The 19,424-nt window shown below is 39.4% G+C and overlaps 1 protein-coding gene across 2 annotated transcripts; it reads left to right on the forward strand.

The window, feature by feature from the left end:
• The first annotated feature begins 523 nt into the window (after positions 1 to 523).
• LOC147880034 (uncharacterized) lies at positions 524 to 2,516 on the forward strand. Of its 2 annotated transcripts, XR_015540674.1 has the most exons (3): positions 524 to 1,640; positions 1,725 to 1,829; positions 1,919 to 2,516. XR_015540674.1 is itself a non-coding variant. In XM_087372008.1 (2 exons), exon 1 carries the CDS (start codon positions 719 to 721, stop codon positions 1,622 to 1,624), a length of 906 nt encoding a protein of 301 aa, XP_087228134.1. In that variant the 5' UTR covers positions 524 to 718; the 3' UTR covers positions 1,625 to 1,640; positions 1,725 to 2,516. The 2 variants fall into 2 exon arrangements, 1 of the variants encoding a protein (XP_087228134.1); XM_087372008.1 differs by having other exon boundaries at positions 1,725 to 2,516.
• The last annotated feature ends 16,908 nt before the right edge of the window (positions 2,517 to 19,424 follow it).

Below are 19,424 nucleotides of genomic sequence, written 5' to 3' on the forward strand. Positions count from 1 at the left end.
CCTTTTCTTCATGGAGATAAAGATTCTCTATTGAAGCTAACTACATATCTTAATTAGTCAGAGCCATGAAGAAACCAATAGTCTATTATTGTGATAACGATAACTACATTGTTAATTAGTCAGAGCCATTTCGTTAATAAAACGAAGGAACCAATAGTTTATAACTATAACTACATTCTTAATTAGTTAGAGGCAATTCGATAATAAAACAAAGGAACCAAAAGTCTATTATTGTGATAATGATAACTACATTCTTAGTTAGTCAAGCCACTTCTATAATAAATTGAAGAAACCAAGAGTCTATAATTGGACAAAGGATCTTATGGTGCACCCCACAAAAGTATATGCTCATTTAAAATGGCCCCAAACCCTTGCTTTAATTTTTGTTACTCGCCTCACTATGGACATGGCATTGATTTCTAAATGGAATTTCCATTAGAATTCGAATTCTATCATTCCTGCAGGCTACATCATGACGCATATGTTAGAAACTTTGTGGAAGTTGAGAAGCTCATGAATCTAGTTAGGAGTAAGTTTTAAGTAGTATCTACTAACCACGAATCTAAGATCGGAGTAAGTGATATAGACTTGATGTTGTAAGTAAGCTCAGGAATGTAAGGCCGGAAACAGATTCTGTGGGATTTCAGAGGCTCATTCTCTGCAAAGGAGCGACATGAAATGATGAAGAGGCTCATCCTCTGCAAAGGAGTGACATGAAATGATCATATTTCAAAGAAGGCACGTCCTTGGATCTTCGCGACGAATTGGGCACTTCCAGATAGCTTCAGAATCAGTCGTGCTCATGGAGCCAGACGTTGTTGGCTCTTCATTCATGCCCAACTCTCTCGATCCCGATGCTCTTTTGAATCATGTTGACATTGCCATCGCCCGTGCAGAGTATGCGCACTCCACCCGTCAACTGTCACTCTTGTTTCCTTCAACTTCCACTTTCGACACTTCCCAACATCCGGATAAACCGGTTTTGCAAGTGCCTTTGCCCTTGCAGCCTAGAGACCACAAGCAATCTACGCCACTGGATGGTCACATCAAGCTTACGCATAGACCTAGATCGGCATCCCATTTCTCCTCATCTCAACAGGAATATGTCCCCAATGCCAACTTGGGTTTACCCGATCCACATTCAAACGGGCCGTTCATGCGAAAGGATGATTACAGAGGAGAGGCGGATCTGAAAATAGAACAAAAGGTGTTTCCTGAAGAATCGCCTTGGAGAAACGCAGAGCCTCAGATTCTTCTAGACAGATTAGTGTTGACAGAGTTTCAAGGGGCCAACGATACTCCTGGAATGGCTGCAGGAATCAGTAAAACTCGTCAGCTGTCATCAAAGCCAGACCACAAAGATTCCAAGATGACGGAGAGCATTGGAAGGTATGATGCACAGGCTGCGGATGAGGCTTACAGAGCAGCTTGTTCTGCTCTGTCTGAAGGGCACGCGGAACAGGCCAATGCACTTTTGCATGTTGCTTCAAGCAAATGCCCTCCTGATAGGGACCTTGCTCTTGCCAAGATCCGGCGACTCAAGGCAGCTACTTCACAGATTTTAGAAAACCAGAATGTATCTCTGACCTCACTTGCAATCGAGAGGGACGGCAACTTATCATGAATCTCATGTTGAATTGGTAAGATGCATGAATGTTTATTGGGACCAGGACTTAATAATTAAGACGATTCTTATGTCCTTTTTTCTTCATTAATTGATGCAGGTCCTGGCACATGAACATATGGCTGAGGAAGTCGATATCCAATTGGATTTGTATCTCAGTAGTTGAGCACTTTAGGACTACTAATGTTTCTATTTGCGATTGCTGGTAAAATCATTTGATTTCATTTTACCGAGAAGCCTGACTGTTTTCCCTTTTTTACTCAGACTTACACACTTTTTTATGGAACATTTCAGGGCGATTCCAAGACTGGCAGTCAAGCTTGCAGTAGCATGGTATGGATGACGTTCCAGAATTGATGTGATCCTCAACTCTTTCAGGTTGTGGATCACTTAATACATCTGCAAGTTGTTGGCAGAGCAGCGCATATTCAGCAATATCTTTTGTTCTATATTTCCAGCATCCTGAGCCCTGAGGCAATGTATTGAAGGTCACATCAATTTTCATGCCCCAGTTTTCTCACCGTGGTGAAATGGGGTTCTGTTTTGCTTTTCTGAATTTACATTACTTGTTGAATGTTTACTATTATTCTACCCTTTCTCCTTCATAGGAGTCAAGAGTGGCCCATGCTTTCGTCATTTATCTTGGCCTTTTCGGCTGGTGTTTATGCGCTCTGAAAGGTCTTGGGTTGTCCCGGTACCTCTTTATACATTAATCAGTTGGATTACTAATGTTGTTTTCCTTCCTAATCCCATTCTACATTAATCGATTGGATTACTAATGTCGTTTTCCTTCCTAGTCCCATTGTTGGTTTTACTGTTCTAATCCATATATGGAGTGCCACCAATGGTCTGCTGCATCTGAAATTTATTACACTGACATTGTTTTACCTCATATTTCTTAGTGAGGTACCACCTTATATTTCCTTCTAGTTCTCTCATTCAATGCTTTCTGAATTCATCTGTTATATTTACATTTTCGCTGTGGGTTCTGTTGACTTGAGAAGCCAATTTAAGGGAAAATTGAGCAGTGTCACAGGATAAAGCGCTTTGCTTCCTAGAAACATGCCAAAGACCATGTGTCTGACAACATTTCAAACTTCTACAGGTACTGTGATTGTAGAAGTTCCAGTCCCATTTCCTGGCAGGTGCTGTTTGCTCTAAACGAGAGGATGGCAAAGAGGAGCCCGAGACCAAAAGCAGCAGCAAGATTATCACTTTAGACGAATTGTTCCAGGAGATACCCATCATTGCAAATGTGGTATCCGAACCATAGATGTTTGTATATTGACAACAGTGTCCCTAGACACATGGACAACGATCGGGAGTTGTACAGCTCCAGCAGACATGTGAAGCCTTTCTCACAGTTGGTGACAACTCAAGAACTCCGGAGAAGGAAATCCGCAGTGTGCTTTTCATTACCATGTCAGGTGAGACTAAGGCATTATCTAGTGTACTTGTTCCAGAACTGCAAGGAGTATAGGTAGAGTTTTGATCATTGGGGTGTGAGGATACATTACAAAGATAGGGAACAAGTTGCAGAATCAGTGTTAAGACGGTTGTCTTTACAAATTGAAGGTTTGAGTAGTGATCCAACAGGCGCTTCTTGCATGATGGGCAAGCAAGCAAGCCAACACTTGTTCAAGAATGTGTACTTTTGGAATCCAGTTTTTCTACTCAGCAGATGTGGATGTAACGGGAGAAGAGGTTGAGCAACTGCATTTGCAGGAGCAATTCTTGTCGAAACCTAACCTACTTTGACGGTACATGTTGACTTTGGAGGAATCTTCAACATCAGAAGATGACCCAACCTGATCTGAGAATATATTAGGAAGAGCCAACTTGGTTATATGGCCTGATAGACAGTCAAGAGCTGAAGACATTTGATGAAGCAAAGGGTTATGCAAATTGGGAGGAGACTATGAAATCAATGAGTAAATGATCTTACTTCGGACAGTGTGACGAGGCCTGGACAAAGGAAGGTCATCGGAACCAAATAGGTCTCCAAGGTAAAGTACGAGTACGACGGCTCATTAGACAAGTACGAGGCTAGACTTGTAGCCAAGGATTATGCGCAAATGGAAGGATTTGGGTATCAGGAAACTTTTTCTCCCAACCACCATTAGAATGCTTCTAGCAATAATTGCACATGAGAAATGGCCAGTACTTCAAATGAACGTAAAGTGAGCATTCCTAAACAGGGAGCTGGAAGAGGTGTATGTTAAGCAGCCTTCCCAGTTTCAAATACAAGGAAACAAGGCGTGCAGGCTTTGAAAATACTCTACAGGTTCAAACAGGCCTGTACACATGCAGACAGATCGGGTTGTTTAGAAGTCCTTCAATACCTCTGTTGAGAGAAAGGCAAAAGAGTCTTGCTCATTCTATATTAGGATGATCTAATCTTTACAGGTGGTCGTGAAGGAAAGTTCAAAGAAATTCCAGATGCTCTTGAAGAAAGAGTTTGAGATGAGAATCCTTGAAATACTGCATTATTTACTTGGATGGAGTTTCATCAGGGCCTCAAACCTAAAGCAATGATCATAGCCTCAGCCTAGCCCTTCAGTGGGGACCAAAATGTGTGCATAAAGGGACCTACAGTTGTACAAGGGTGTAGTTTGGTGATTCACGTCCCAACCTATAGTAGTTAGCATAACCTTGAGTATCCGTGATACCTTTATGCATAATCACAGTATCTCTCTCTACAAATAGCATACCACACTCAATAGTTAGGAGGGTCCAGGCACCTTGCATATTATATCTTGTCCCTCTAGAGTATTTCTGTTCTGAAAGGAAGATGCTATTTTCTGATCTCGTTCCTTCTCAACTTCTTGCACTGCTCTTCTTGGCCTCCTAGGCAGCTTGCTTGGCTTCTTGGTCGTGCGCAGCTTCGTTGGTACTTGGAGATGTTCTTCTTTGGCCTCCTGGGCCACCCGGTCATGCTCCTAGAGTTGTAACATGCTCCTAGAGTTGTAACATGCGAGTGAGGAGATTCTTTGAGTGGTGAGCTTGCATTTGCATTTGCATTTGCATCATAGCAACCATATCTAAAGGGATACCTATGCCTCAGTTGGTGCTAGGGGTTCCTCTCCAGTTGTAGCTGCCTCTTCCTCCATGCGAGAGTAGGTTGTTCTTTGGGACTCGTCGTCTTGCGAGAGCTGGTTGGCACCATGCACTTGTAGTGCAACCTAGATCCTATGTCTCTCTCACCAAGACTAAGGGATGGAGGGAAGTAAAGAAGAGGCTACCTGAGGTAGAAGACACCTACGATTTCTTGCTTCTGCTTACTACCCCCTTGTTGCTCCACACAATCTCATGGGATTTTTTTTGAAGCATTGATATGAATGTAACGGGCAAGCTGCCCAGAATGCTTTCTGACTAACTATGCCAATGCTAACTATTGAGTGCGGAAGTGTGGATGTTATCTAGATAGATAGAGAGAGAGAGATTGTGGTCATGTTTAAAGACATCATGGTTATCCTAACTATTAGCTTTTTGTTTAGGTTTGGGTTTGGCAATAACCAAAGATACCGCCTTGTAAAACTGTTGGTCCCTCAATGAAGAAGGCATGCGATGTAAATTATATTCCATTAAAAAGCATACATGGATGGTCAACCTTTTTTCACTTCATCGTCTAGGAACACTAGCATACTCTAAATCATACTCTCAGATATTTGGGTTCATGCCTCAACCAATCATTAAGCAAAGCCTTGTGTTTTATCACCTTCTTTGACGATTACTCTCAAAAGACTTGGATCTATTTCTAAAACAAAAATCAGATGCTATTAATGCATTTGAGGAGTTTAAATCTTTGGAAGAAAATAAACTAGAAAGTACATAAATATCCTCTAATCCATCAAATGTGTCATCATAGACTATAATATAGAATCAAACACATGGTGCCTCTTTGATCTAGTCAAAAGGAAACTTATTTCCAGAGATGCTATAATTAATGAGATAGCATCATATTAAAAATTTAACCTACAATAATTTTCATAGTAGCATCTACAAGTCCAACTATTCACACAATTACCTTTGGTAAATTTTCAGCTTACTTAGAATGTCCATGATGACACAAAGCAAAGGCAAAGAAAAGGTTTACAATTGATACTACAACCACAATGGTTATGGCAAAGAAAAGGTTCTCGATACAATTGATACTACAACCACAATGGTTATCACTCACACCATACTACACCCACAATGACTATCACTAATATAACATAGATTTTCACCACCAATGTGAGCTCTTCTTGTGTTGGAAGGAACAAAAAAGATGGATGTATAAAAGCGATGTTTAATTCATGGCCAAAATAATGCGATTAGAGGAATCGATATCATTTCAAGAAGCAATGCAAGTTCTAAATTGCAACATGCAATGGATGAAGACTACAATGCTTTTATCAAGAATCAAATATTGACTTTGATAGATCTCTTTGAAGAGAAGAATCCCATATGTTTAAAATGGGTTTACAAATTCAACTTTAACTGATGGAGCGATTGCAAGTACAAAGCTAGAATAGTACCAAGAAAGATTCCCAAGAATATGGGTAAATTATGAAGATGGCAACAAATAGAAAGGCATTGCCCATGCTTTACACTTGAATTGGCCTATCCATTGGATGTAGTTTCGACCCTTTGTTGTTATGTTGATTCTTGTAATCTCTACTCTTTGCTCACTGTACGTGGCGACACAATGTCTAGTTGATGTTTTGGCAATTAGAGTGCACGTTTCGGTGCTTGAGTAGTTCTCAATTGCATTGAATCTGGTAGGCATGTATTTGCTTGTGGACTTGGTCCTTGTTTCTTGAAAGCCCATACCATCAGAATTCATCAAAGTTGATGTGCTATTGATATCTTTTGCATACTTTGGCAATGATCTTGTGTTAAGTGAATGAAGCAAGAGATTGGCACTCATTATTCCATCCAACTTGATCTCGGCTATTGTTTTCCATGTTGCTTCCATGTGTAGCCGTGCCATCTCATTCTTTACACTATCATCCATGTGGAAATTCTAATGTTGTAGCTGTTCCAAGAGGTAGAGGTTGTCGATTGTTTTGACATGTGAGAGTGCCATGTATGCCAGACCATGAGTTTGCACTCCTCTCGTGGAGAATGCAACCTTATCCATAGTCAATCCTTGTGCCCGGTGGATCGTTCTTGCAGCCACGGTATGGGAAATTGTTGTCAAGTGAGGATTCTTGTTTTTGATGGGCCAATTCGAACTTCTATTGTGATCCTAAAAGATGGGGGTCCATTCTTTTTTGATGTGTGGTTGGAAAGCATGCATGTTGGTATCTCTTGAACTTGCATTCCAATCTTTTCATTGAGAAAAGTATCCAAACAATGTCTTTGTCCATGTGTGTGGATGTTGTCATGAAAATTTCATCTGCTCCGTTGACCAACGCATCCCGCTTGTTAATGTTACTTGAGCACAATTCTACTAGCATCCCTTCTTTTATGTCAATTGTTGTATGCAATCCAGTAGTTGCTTTGGGGTTATCTAATAATTTTCCTTTGGAACACATTATTTCAGAGTAGTGATCCATCGCTCTTAATATTGTCTTCTTCTTCCAGTGGGTGGATAAATGTAATATAGATTCGTTGAGGGCATTCATCTGAGAGTTTGTGTAGTATAGGTGAGGGAATGTGTTGGTCTTTAGGTGCTCGATGAACACACAATTTGTTTATATAGTCTATTGATGGTTTGTATGTTTGCATTTCCTAAATAAGTTAAGTGTGGTAATGAAGGCATGGTCGCTCTATCTCATAATGGATTTTAGTTCATAGCATCTGGGTTTTGTATGCCAATAGGCAATGCATTCCAAGTCGTCTTGTTTTTTTTTGGAAGACCCAGGAGTCCTTAACAGGCTTCGCTTGGTAGAAGTCGCCACAAGTTATGACATCAACATTGCCAAAGTAGTCATCATGGTTGTGTTTGAAAGCTCTCATTCTGAGGTCCGTGAAGGTCACATTTCTCTTCGCCCCTAGTGATATGTCATTGAAAACAAGCTGGACTTACGAGTATAAAGCGGACAGCTTGTCTCTCGGTAGTGATGTCAGGTTTTTGCTGTGCATGGGTAATTACAAAGTACAGTGGTGGATTATGCTCTCGCCAAAGTTCAATGATGCCTTCCCCATGTATGTAACCATGAGCGATGTGGGGAAGTTGAAAAACAAATTGACATTCGGGATTACATTGTTTTAATGATGTAGCAAGCCTTGAACAATAAGGAGAAGCAAGTAAGTCTTGCCTGTTCAGCCCCCCCTGTAAGGAAAAAATGTAGTGTCTCTATTGGATGTATTCTCTTACGTGGCATGAAATCATTAGATAAGTCTCGTTCCTCCTTGTTTAGTGAGTGTATTCTTTGGGGGTATTCCATGTTATCTAGGAGCGATTGGTTTTGGATAGGCACAAAAAAATGATCTTGCTTTGCAACGCTTGGCAAGAACACATGTCCAATCCAATATCATACAAGTTGTCATTCAGCATCTCGTCGGCATCACAGAAAGTTGTGTCATCCTTTGAATTTTGTTGCACGAAGATGTCTTCAAGTTCTATGCTTTGATTGTAACTGTAGGTGTAATTTTGGCTGTTTGCCTCAACTATCAATTGCCTTGCATAGTAGGCATTTCTCCACAGTCCGTGGAGTAGTAGCTCTTGGCTCTCATCAATCATGAAGGGTTAGTAGTGTAGCATTTGTTCATGGAAGTAATTGTCCGAGTCCTTGTATTTGTTGAACTTAACAAACCTTATAATCTTTGGTTTGGTTCTTTTCTTACATGTGTTATTTGGTATGGTTATACTTTGCAATAGCAAATGTGGCAAGGCAAATCGCCTCTTAATGTAATTGTCAATAATCATGTTGCATGAGATTTCCATTGAGTCACTGCAATGCAAGTAGCTTGTCTTTAAGTTTTAGAATGAAATCTCTTTGGTGCTTCTCATTAGTGATTCTGAATTGAAACTCCCTTGTAGATATATGTAGCAAAAAGATAGAGTAATGAATGAAGCTAGATGTGCACTCATTTGCTGCGCATGCAAGAAAGCATTGCTCTCTTGTGCGGGAGTGTTTTCTTGCATGCAAGCTCTCACTGTCTGTTGCAATTTTTGTGTTATCGTGTTGTCCCTTTTTGTGAGATATATGTACAATATGTGGCGACAACATATGGATCCATAATGAATTGTATGGCCATGTTTGATTGCCATAGGAAACTAATCTTCTTGTTAAATGTGTTCGTGAAGATGTCCTTATGGTCACCTTTAAGAAACAATGTTTGCTTCATTATTTGCGGACGACTGCAATGACAATATGTATGTCTGTAAATCAATTTGTAGAAGTACCAGCCATTCCAAGAAGGAGATTTTCTCCCTAGTTAGGAGTCTTGAACTTTCTTATATACCTATTCATATGTTGTTCTCTCCTTACCTTCTAAAGGGGCAAGTATCATTGTTTCATATAATCTGTTGAAATCAACATATTTTATGACGTTTCTTTGTGCATGTTGCTGTGTGCTTATGTGTTTGTAATTCTTTCATGTTTTCATTGAACAAGTGCTTATCACATGTGATGTGCTCATTTACGAATCCCACTGTCTCCTCAATGTTATTGGAATTATATGATGGTGCATTGTCCACCCACAAAATCCCATGCTTGTGTTAAGAAACTAAATGAGACCGCCACTAAGCTTAGGGCTACATGAGATTAGTGTAACAATCATGGAGGATTGAACCATACAAGAAAATCCATAACGGAGACACAACAACGTAGGCAACACTCAGCAATGTATTCCAATGCTTGATAAACAATACAATGCTAGACCTCTTATATAGAGAGTCTCAAGGCATAAGCCTATTGTGTGGCATCCTCTGATCCACATCCAACTTGTGGTGACCAATGTCCCACATCCATTCATGTAGTCCACGTCCTCTTGTGTGGCTACCATAATTCCCACAAACATACCCCTCTAGGGTACCAACACAATATCCCAACAATTGGACATTGCACATTTCAACACCCCTCCTCAATGTACAATCATATGTGCCCATCTCACCTCTCATCCATTACACTTTGGCATTGCCAATCTAATTTGTCAACACTCCCCCTCAATGACAAATTTGGAGTGTACAACCACGTGCGTGTGCATGTGTCTACCAATCTAGACACCTAACATCCACTTTGCACACCATGTTGTGCGGGCGGGACACCCAAGTGCTTTTTGAACATCCCATGTGTTCGGGAAAAGGAACCAACCCAAGTAGTGCATCATCAATGTACACTACTCCTGCACACCACAATCAAATATCTTTTTGAGCACTCGTGGGCTCGGGCAGAGGACCCTCATAAACATGGGTGAGAGAAAATTACATCCATTTTATGTCAATGCAAGGGCATGGCACCCGCAAATAAAGGTGTCCTAAAAATACATCCATAGGTATAGATTGTGAATGAGCACATCACTGCTCACAATCTTTCAATACATGTGTCACTAGATTTGACACAAAAATGTCTATGCCATAATATGCCATTGACCAAATATGTGGCTCTTGCCACAACCAAGATTGGCATATATTTTGATTTCCAAAGATATTCCATATGGAGGTTCATCTTAGGGAGTGGTATGGAAAGGATAAGAGGATAAGGGGCTAAGGCTTGTTTCAAACCACACAAGGTAAGATCATTTACACCACACAAGCTCTTTACAGTTTTCATCCCCAAGCAACCATTTTGAGGCAGCCATCTCTTTCTCTCAACGTCATCCTCACGAGCTTCTTCAATTTTCTCCTTCCGCTGTTATGCTTCTCTTCAACGACTTTCTTCTGTAATTTTCGTATGCTGTCTCATAGCTGACACTTCTCATCGGATCCATTTGCACCGAAAATGGCATTTGAGCCCTTTGGCTTTACCTGTCGTTCCTGTCTTCCACTTGCAACATTATCAGGCGAGGCATGCGACTCTGCTTCCTTCTTTGAAGTGGGCTCCTTTTGATAATGAGGCTTGTCGTAGATTGCCTTAGGATGCCGAGAGACAATCAGTTGATTTTTTAGATGGCCCTCAAATTACTGTCTTCTGACACGGATCCATCACAACCCAAAATCCAGTGCATGTTGAGCGAGCTCAACCTCAACCTCTTTCTCATGGCCGGAAATCCTTTTGAAGGAGACTTTGTCCTCAAGTTTGGAACTGTTTAAGAACAGCAAACGGCAATGTTGCAAAAGCTTATGCAGAAATCGAGATGAAGATGGAACTGGGATGGAGCATTTAGCAGAGGTACAGAACTCCAAAGCGGCAAGGCTGTTGTCAAAAAGAACTCTTCCATGAGCTGAAACAGATCGCAGTTATTCTAAATATCTTCCTTATAAGCAAGGATAACAACGGTGACCTCGTGATCATCTTGCCTGCGGAGAACAGGCGGCACGACAGTCTGCTGGGCCATACTCATGCCCAATTCATTGCATCTTCTGCTCTAACTGTAGATAAATTGAGAAGCCATGCTGTTGTTCACACCAGTCTTCAGCTTGAACTTCATCTAAGATCATAGGAAACTTCATCCCAACAGTCCAAAGAACCATTGCAATTGCAAGAGAATTACATAGGTCATTTTACATTTTCCTTTTTCTTCTGCTGCATATAAAAACACTGCATCCTTCTTGAATCGATCTTCTTTTTGAGCTCACAAGGCTCGTGGAAATCCTTCCACCAACGACTCTCCTTCCACAAATCTTGGTGTCCCAGCTTACAATATGCATGTATTTGTGCACTAAAAAACATGTGCCTTTCTTTCATGAAGACATGCCTGCTCTACTCTTTGAGGATTACAACCCAACGACAAAACCATCACAACTATTAGTAACATAGCCAGCACCTAAATAATGGATCAACCATACCATGATAGCAATCTGTTTGCAACAGACTCCATTTGTAAAGCAGCAATCTTGTGCTTTCTCCAAGCACCTTCCTTCCTTTGCAGCATTAGTTCTCCTCCTCCATGGCAGCTCCAATCTTTAGCAACTCTCTTCGACAGCAATCTTTGTTTCCAGCAACCTTCATTGTAGCATCTCAACAATGGTCTTCATCATGGGCAGCAACTTGATTCTCTGTTCTTGCATAAGCGCTCACATAATCTCTCCCAAATCAAATGATAAAGAGTGTTGCCATATTTCTTATCTATACAAAAGACATGAAAGAAAACACACTAATCTACCTAAGCTTGTGGACTATCAGCTCTGATACCATGTTAAGAAACTGAATGAGACCGCCACTAAGCCTAGGGCTACATGAGATTAGTGTAACAATCATGGAGGATTGAACCATACAAGAAAATCCATAACGGAGACACAACAACGTAGGCAACACTCAGCAATGTATTCCAATGCTTGATAAACAATACAATGATAGACCTCTTATATAGAGAGTCTCAAGGCATAAGCCTACTGTGTGGCATCCTCTGATCCACATCCAACTTGTGGTGACCAATGTCCCACATCCATTCATGTAGTCCACATCCTCTTGTGTGGCTACCATAATTCCCACAAACATACCCCTCTAGGGTACCAACACAATATCCCAACAATTGGACATTGCACATTTCAACGGCTTGTGTTGGCTGCCTTTGCTTTCGAACTCAGTAACAAAGAATTAGCTAATAGCTTTTCCAATGAACGATCGATATTTTACAATTAGAGATAAACATGTTATGTAGTTTGTGTATGTAATATTTGGCACACAATGTGGGGTTTTGTCTTGTTAGTTGTCTTAGATCTTCGCTTTATTGAAATTTCAATTCTGTGTGGTTGCTTGGATTGTAAGTTGTTTTCAAGGAAGAAACTAACAGATACCATAAGCACTCAACACAAGAAAAAGTAACAAAGAATTTCAGTAGTCCCAATTGATGCATCATGGCAAACGATTCCTTGTGCAACTTCTCCTTGTAGTCGAGGGACGCCCATAAACTCTATCAGTATCTATACCCTATCCCCGATTGTATTATTTGTTTTATGTTTGTATGTTTTAACATCTTTGGCATATAGCATTTTGTCTTGCAACATACCACACACTCATATTGATTGCATTACTTGATGTATAAGGGCTTTAATGGATTTGAAGAATTAAGTTGTAATGTAGTGTGCAAATTTCAAAGACACATGCATTATTTTCCATTTGATAATGTCCAAATATTTTAGATTTCTATTGCCAATTTCTCTTGGAGAGCCAAAGTAAAGTGTCGAGAAGTTTAATTCTTCACTGTGTATGTCCTTGAAAAGGCCAAGCCGTTTTTGATTCTCCGAGGGAGCGTGTCTCAAAATCGATCACTTGTTTTGCACTCACCATATTGTGTATCAAAATATCCGTGTCAACATCAATGTCTTCTTATAAGTGTCATTTGCATCATCTTCATTCACAAATTGCTCACTGCCGGCCCCACTGAAGTAGTTCTTAGCACGTGTTTGTACCAATCATTGTTTATGGTGACAATTGTTGGCGACATATAATGGGGTGCTTATTAGTGATTAAGGGCTTTCATGAGGGCAAGTGGTTGAACTCTTCCACTTGCATAAGTTTATTTGTATTGAGTTTGTATTCTAGTTTCTTTTTTATTCCAATTAGTATTGAGTGCTCATTGTCCAAGAAACATGGTAACACACATTGAACTTTGTTGTTGTCTGCCACCACATTTATGATACTTCCTATTATGCCCCATTGCTCGTTGATATTCATCTCTCTAAATTTGTATGAAAGCTAGCCACCGATATGGAGCTACGAGTCACTCCTCTATGTCATTTAGCATTTGTACAGAAGGCACAACCTCGTTTAATGCAATTTGTGTTGGTGTGAAGTATTTAGGTAGCATATTGTGCTTAAAATTGTTCTTGTAATCATGGCACACCTTGAAATGTTTCACTTCCAAAATATTGTTACAATATGTTCTTTTTCTTGTTGCAATCCAATCAAATATTTCTTTCATCACATAAGTGATTTGCTTTTTGCATACCATTATTTCACAGGATAGGCAGTCATATGAAGGTGTCTCTTGAATTTCCTTTATGTATGTTGTAACATACTGCGAGTAACTTCCAAACATTGTTATGTATTTGCCATGGCTGATGTTTTCATCAATAACAATTTTTGGTCTTTGATTTTTTGCTAGTTTTGATATATGAAATGCTTCATTGAACCCTATGATTTCTTCATGTGCACATGGTTTTGAAGCTTCATTTCTACATCTTCTTATTTGTGCAACCTTGTGCTTCACTAAAGATAGTGTTATATTATGCAAGGGGTAGTTTCTTTGGATAGAATCCATGATAGTCTTCATGTTGGTTTCTCCTTCTTATAATAACACGTTATTCAAGTATTCTTCTATGTTAGCACTCCATCTTCTCCTCTTGTTAGATCACTTTTCAAATTTACATGGGTAAATGTTCATGTTTGGGTGAGATTGATCACAATTTGAAGTGAACAAACTGCAAGAGATAGTAGCCTCGATAAGCGGACACTTGAATGATTGTAGCATTAGAGTTTGTCAAAGCTTGAACTTCACAGCCAAAAATATCCAAGTGTTGCAAATTTTGAACAATATCCATGCTATTTAGAGGAAACCGACTTCATATTATCTCCGTTGGAATTTGTCACATTTTTTGCACTAGCTGAAGCATTCGCATTCACAATAGAAATGTTCCATGAAAATTTTCATGAAACATAGACAAAGTATGAGAACTCAACATCGATTTGATAGAAATTTTCTTATGCATTCCCTCAAAGCATGTGGTGCTATATGGAATTTCAACAAATAGGATATGCAAAGCAAGGGACACTTGTTGTCCAGGAATTTGTTTTGGAATTCCATGTCTACACAAAGAGCACTCAATACTTTTATTTTTTGGATAGTAAAATTCTCTCTCTCTCTCTCTCACACACACACACACACACACACACACACACACACACACACACACACACACACACACACACACACACACACACACACACACACACACACACACACACACACACACACACACACACACACACACACGCATGCACAGACACACACAAACACTTTTTTTTTTGGGCTGAAATCTCACACACACACACACACACATTAATCTTGCTTAATAGTTTTCTCATTTTCACAACACACACACAATTTTCTCTATAAAATTTCTTCTTTGGTTGGTCTTGTTCCATGTTTTAAAAAAACAAAAGAACAATTAATTTTATTGCTCCCCCTCCATTTTAGTATCTAATTCTTATGTTTCTCTTTACTTTCTAACTGTTTCATTTTTTTTGCATTTTATAAAACCCCCTTTATTACCTCTTTATAACTTCAACTTTACTTGCAAATTTTTAGAGTGATTGCATTCTATAAGCTATATATTTATATTTAATTAATTTTACTAGTGAGAAGAAGACCTGTAAGCTATATTTTATATTTAAGTAATTTTACTAGGGACAAGAAGACCCCCCCTACTTTGATTATCCATTTACCTTTTTTTCCCTTTCACGCCCACTTCAATTTATTGTTAACATTATTCTTTTTACTATCTTTATTTATATTTAGTCCATTGACCCTGCCCCCCTTTTTGATTCAAATAATTAATACACTCCTAGTTTATACTTAACCTTAATTTACCCCTATATCTGGTCTAATCGTGCCGACCCCTTGACAAAACCTACCCCTAACTCAACCCTACCCTCATTTAACTAAACCCTATCCATTCCCACCAACCCCCTACCCCTTGCCCATCCTCACATGGCTGGGCGTTATGCACCACCTCTTTTACTTATCCTATGCTCAACACCTATTTATTGGCTTGCTCAATGGTCGTAACTGCCTCAAGAACTTTTGCCACCTTATAGAACACCCACATTAGAATTGCTCCCTCTCTCCTAGATCTTCTATCTTCCTTTTAATCATCATTCCATGGCCTTTCACTACTGGTGCTCTTAAACATCATCACAAAGCTCTTCCTCATGACCTTGCTCCCCTCGCTGCCCTTTGGATGGCATTTTTAGGGAAGGAGGCCACCGTTTGCTCTTCATAGTAGGCCGCCTTGCTTCTTCTACACTTTTGTGGGCTTCGGGCATCCTTTACACAGTTGTGGCAGCTCTTCTTTTTACTTGATCTTTAGCATATTCTATGTAGCTTCATAGGTTTTGTTGAGCGGGTGGTCAACACTTTGTCTGTCTACATAACATTCTCTGAGTATTGAGTCTTGTACACAGTTGAAAACTCTTAGAATCTTATTTCAGACAACTCACAATGCTACGTTGCTCTCACTATTGTCGTCCCTGCTCCACGATGATTGCCCTTTATCATTATAACCTCTCTACCCCTTCGATTTGATCATTTGAACTCTTTGTGGAATAGATGGCTTTGGCGTTTTATCATTAGTATCTTTTCTACTCTCCTTATGCTTGTGGCCGTATCCAGTGAGCTACTGGTCTTGGAGCCTTCCATTGAGCTTACTCCATTGCACTGGCTCCTCCATGTTTTGCTCTTCCACTTGATATCGTGATCCTTACCTCCCAACTTGACTGACTGACCTTTACACAGCAGATGCATTGCTAGCTACGAACGACCACCCACCCTCTCTTTCTTGAGAAACTGGCAATAAGCAACCCACTTTATTCATTTCTGGCTCTCTTGGTCTTATGGTTATGTTTCAAGTTCTCTTACTGTATTTGTGGTTACGTTTGTTGCTTCAAAGCTCCACTTCCCTTTTATACTAACTCCTTTTATGATTTCCTTATATATATATATATATATATATGACTATTTCCTTTAGGCACATATTTATATATACATAAATATATATGTATATATACTTTTACTATTTCTTTTAGTGGTCTGTCTTGATGAAGATCTACAAATTTACTTTCTTTTTCTTTGTCAAAAGCATTGCATTCCAATAAATCGTTTCATTATATATTGTTAAGGTCACGTTGTGTGGCCTATATGGGTACATTTATAAGTTTTTAATGTAGTTTTACTTAGTTCCGTTGTGCAATAGTTTAACAAAAAGATCTTTTTTGTGCTTTTCTTTCAACCTATTTTAGTCCTTCATACTAGTTGCGAGGTCTATTGGTATTAGGCTCCCCTACTTTCCCAAGGTTTTTCTAAGTCTTTTCTTATGCTTTAATCTCTCATTTATTACATTTTTTCTGAGCATCCCCATATTTTAAAACTCCTTTAATGTGTTAATTATTTACTTTTGGTAAGGTAGATCTTAGTTTGCAAGAATTTTCTTAAAGTAAGTTGCTTATCTTAATTTTGTTTACAAAACTTTGGTTCACTAGTTCTTGTTAGCATGGGCTTCCATAAAATTAATAAGTGTCCCCCTAATTAATTAGTTGTACAGACTATTATAAGCCTTTGTTATTGAGCATGCTTTCTTTTTAAATGCTTTCCTTTGTAGAATATTTGGGTGTGGAATTCCCCCGACTGTCAAAAATATAAATTTGCAAACAAGGGTGTGGAGTACCCCCCTTTTCTTGATTGTTTTTTTTAAATGTTGCACGGACTACCCCCCTAAGTTGTTTCGCTTCACTCCTTCACCTAGACTCTAGGGGTTCTTTTGTCTTTTTTGTACCTATTTTCTCAAGGGTGTGGACTACCCCCCTCTTTTGATTGAATTCTTTGAATGCAACCTCTTGTAAGTACATATAGCACTGTATTTGAAAAACTTTTAATTTGTGAATCTAGACGGATGTCTTTGTTCCTAGGTAAAGCAATAACACACCAAGGAATACAAGCATTACTTGTCTACCCAATTGAAACTATGATGTTCTAACACCTAGTTTTTTTTGGATGATGGTAGGTAAGTGGACCCTGACCTTGGAACTTGGATTACCTGACGGATTCGACATTTTTGTACCAATTCTTTGCTTAAAGTCTACAAACTAAATATAAAATTTCTTTTGGCCAATCCTCCTACTTTCTTTTTAATAAAAGTTTTGGATTGCAATATTGTTAATGGGTACTTCAATTTAGTTTTATTTATTTATTTATATTTTTTAAACCAATGCTTTTTTAATCCAAATGATTGAATTAATTGTATGGTTCACTTATTGATGTGATATTAAAATTTACACACACACACACACACACACACACACACACACACACACACACACACACACACACACACACACTTTAATTGTACCCCATCACATATACACACACACATATTTTTTATGAGACTTGGGATATCTTCGCAAACTCATTATGTATTTTTTTTAAAGGCCATTTCTAATAATTATCTTTTGGTATTACATACATGGGCTAGTCCATACTTGCTATGATGTCCTTTTGGTCATTCCTTACCGCATGAATATTTGAAATAATTATGCCAAATTCCTGGTCATAAGTAATGGTTAAAATCTAAAACTCATGAAAATCTTCCCCTAGCCCTACCCTAGTCATACACACACACACACACACACACACTCACAATTTTTATCCCACTTATAACTCCTCACACACATACACATAGGTGTACAAAACACTAGCCAACCCAATTCCTTTATGACATCGTGTACCAAGTCCTAATCTATCCCTTGCGTAGATTTAACGAGCAAAGTTTTGTCGAAATATATGTATTAAAGGGAGTCAAAAATGCATTTGATTTCATTTACACTACTCCCTCCCCCCTTGGTTACCTTGCTACAATAATATTTGCCACTCTATGGACTTATGGAAGGACTTTTGGATATCTAAGTACTTATATTTTTATGCCTTACCTAAGCATTTCACGATAAAAAAATATGGGATTAGTTGGCATCTCTATCCTACTTTATGGTGCATATGGTGGACAGTTAGTAAGAGGATTTGGTAAACATTTATTAAGAGGAAGGGGCTCCCTGTTTCTATGGTGATCCCCCCTCTAGTTGTCAAGATCATCCCCATGCTTCGACTCATTCCCTATGGTTTTGCCTCCATTTCTTATGTGTTCCCTAGTGCTCATGGCCTCCTCTCAGGTGTGTGTGTTTGGCATCTTATGCTCTCTCTCTACGTACAACTACAGGCGCGATTCTTGATTTGCATGGTATGAGGGCCTTGCATGCTTGCTCCTCCGTTTTCCATTGTGGCAACAATGTTTGCTACTCTCTATACTCACCACCTCAATGCTAGTCCTTATTCCATTTGCTTCTTCGGTTACACAGTGTTATGGATAAATTTTTCTAAGGAAAAAGGCATAAATATGTGTGTGTGTTTGTAGGTGTGGCAATAGTATAATAAAATATGGTGTGCATAGGGCCCAGGGTTGAGGTGGCAGGGCATGACCATGTGCCACCCTTCCATGTAAGAGGACCCATAAGGTGTGTTGTACATAATCCATGGTAGTAATAATATAAAATGATAAGGTGGCATGGGTCCTCCATGCACCACCCCCCCACCTAGGTGGTCCAACGCATGCATTTAGTGAGATATGGCCCAAGGACCATGGGAGAAGTTATATAAAATAGGTGGAGATGGATATTATATTGGATTATTCCCTCCATGTAGGATAGGCCCATGTGGGGGGGGGGGGTGTAGAAAGTCCAAGAGTGCAAGTTAAATAATGGGAAAGTAGGATGAGGTGGCAAGATTCCTTGTGCCAACCCTCCACTTGTCCTCCTAAACGTATTATAAAATTGGGAAGAGACCAAGGGAGTATCTTAGACTTGGGATATGGGGGTTTATGTATGTGGAAAAATGAGGCAAAGTGTTGTTGCACACAATTGAGAGTGCGTAACCACCTAGCCCACATGGGACACTCTTCCACACACACCATGCATGTGGGAGGATGCATTTATTGTGA

This window comes from Dipteris shenzhenensis, chromosome 33 (genome assembly GCF_047967505.1).
Source record: "Dipteris shenzhenensis isolate YYH24624 ecotype China chromosome 33, Dip_SZ_1.0, whole genome shotgun sequence".
NCBI classification, from domain to species: Eukaryota; Viridiplantae; Streptophyta; class Polypodiopsida; order Gleicheniales; family Dipteridaceae; genus Dipteris; species Dipteris shenzhenensis.

Bases quoted from the DNA above. Each gene is read 5' to 3' on its own strand.
- LOC147880034 (XM_087372008.1), top strand. From the start codon at position 719: ATGATCATATTTCAAAGAAGGCACGTCCTTGGATCTTCGCGACGAATT.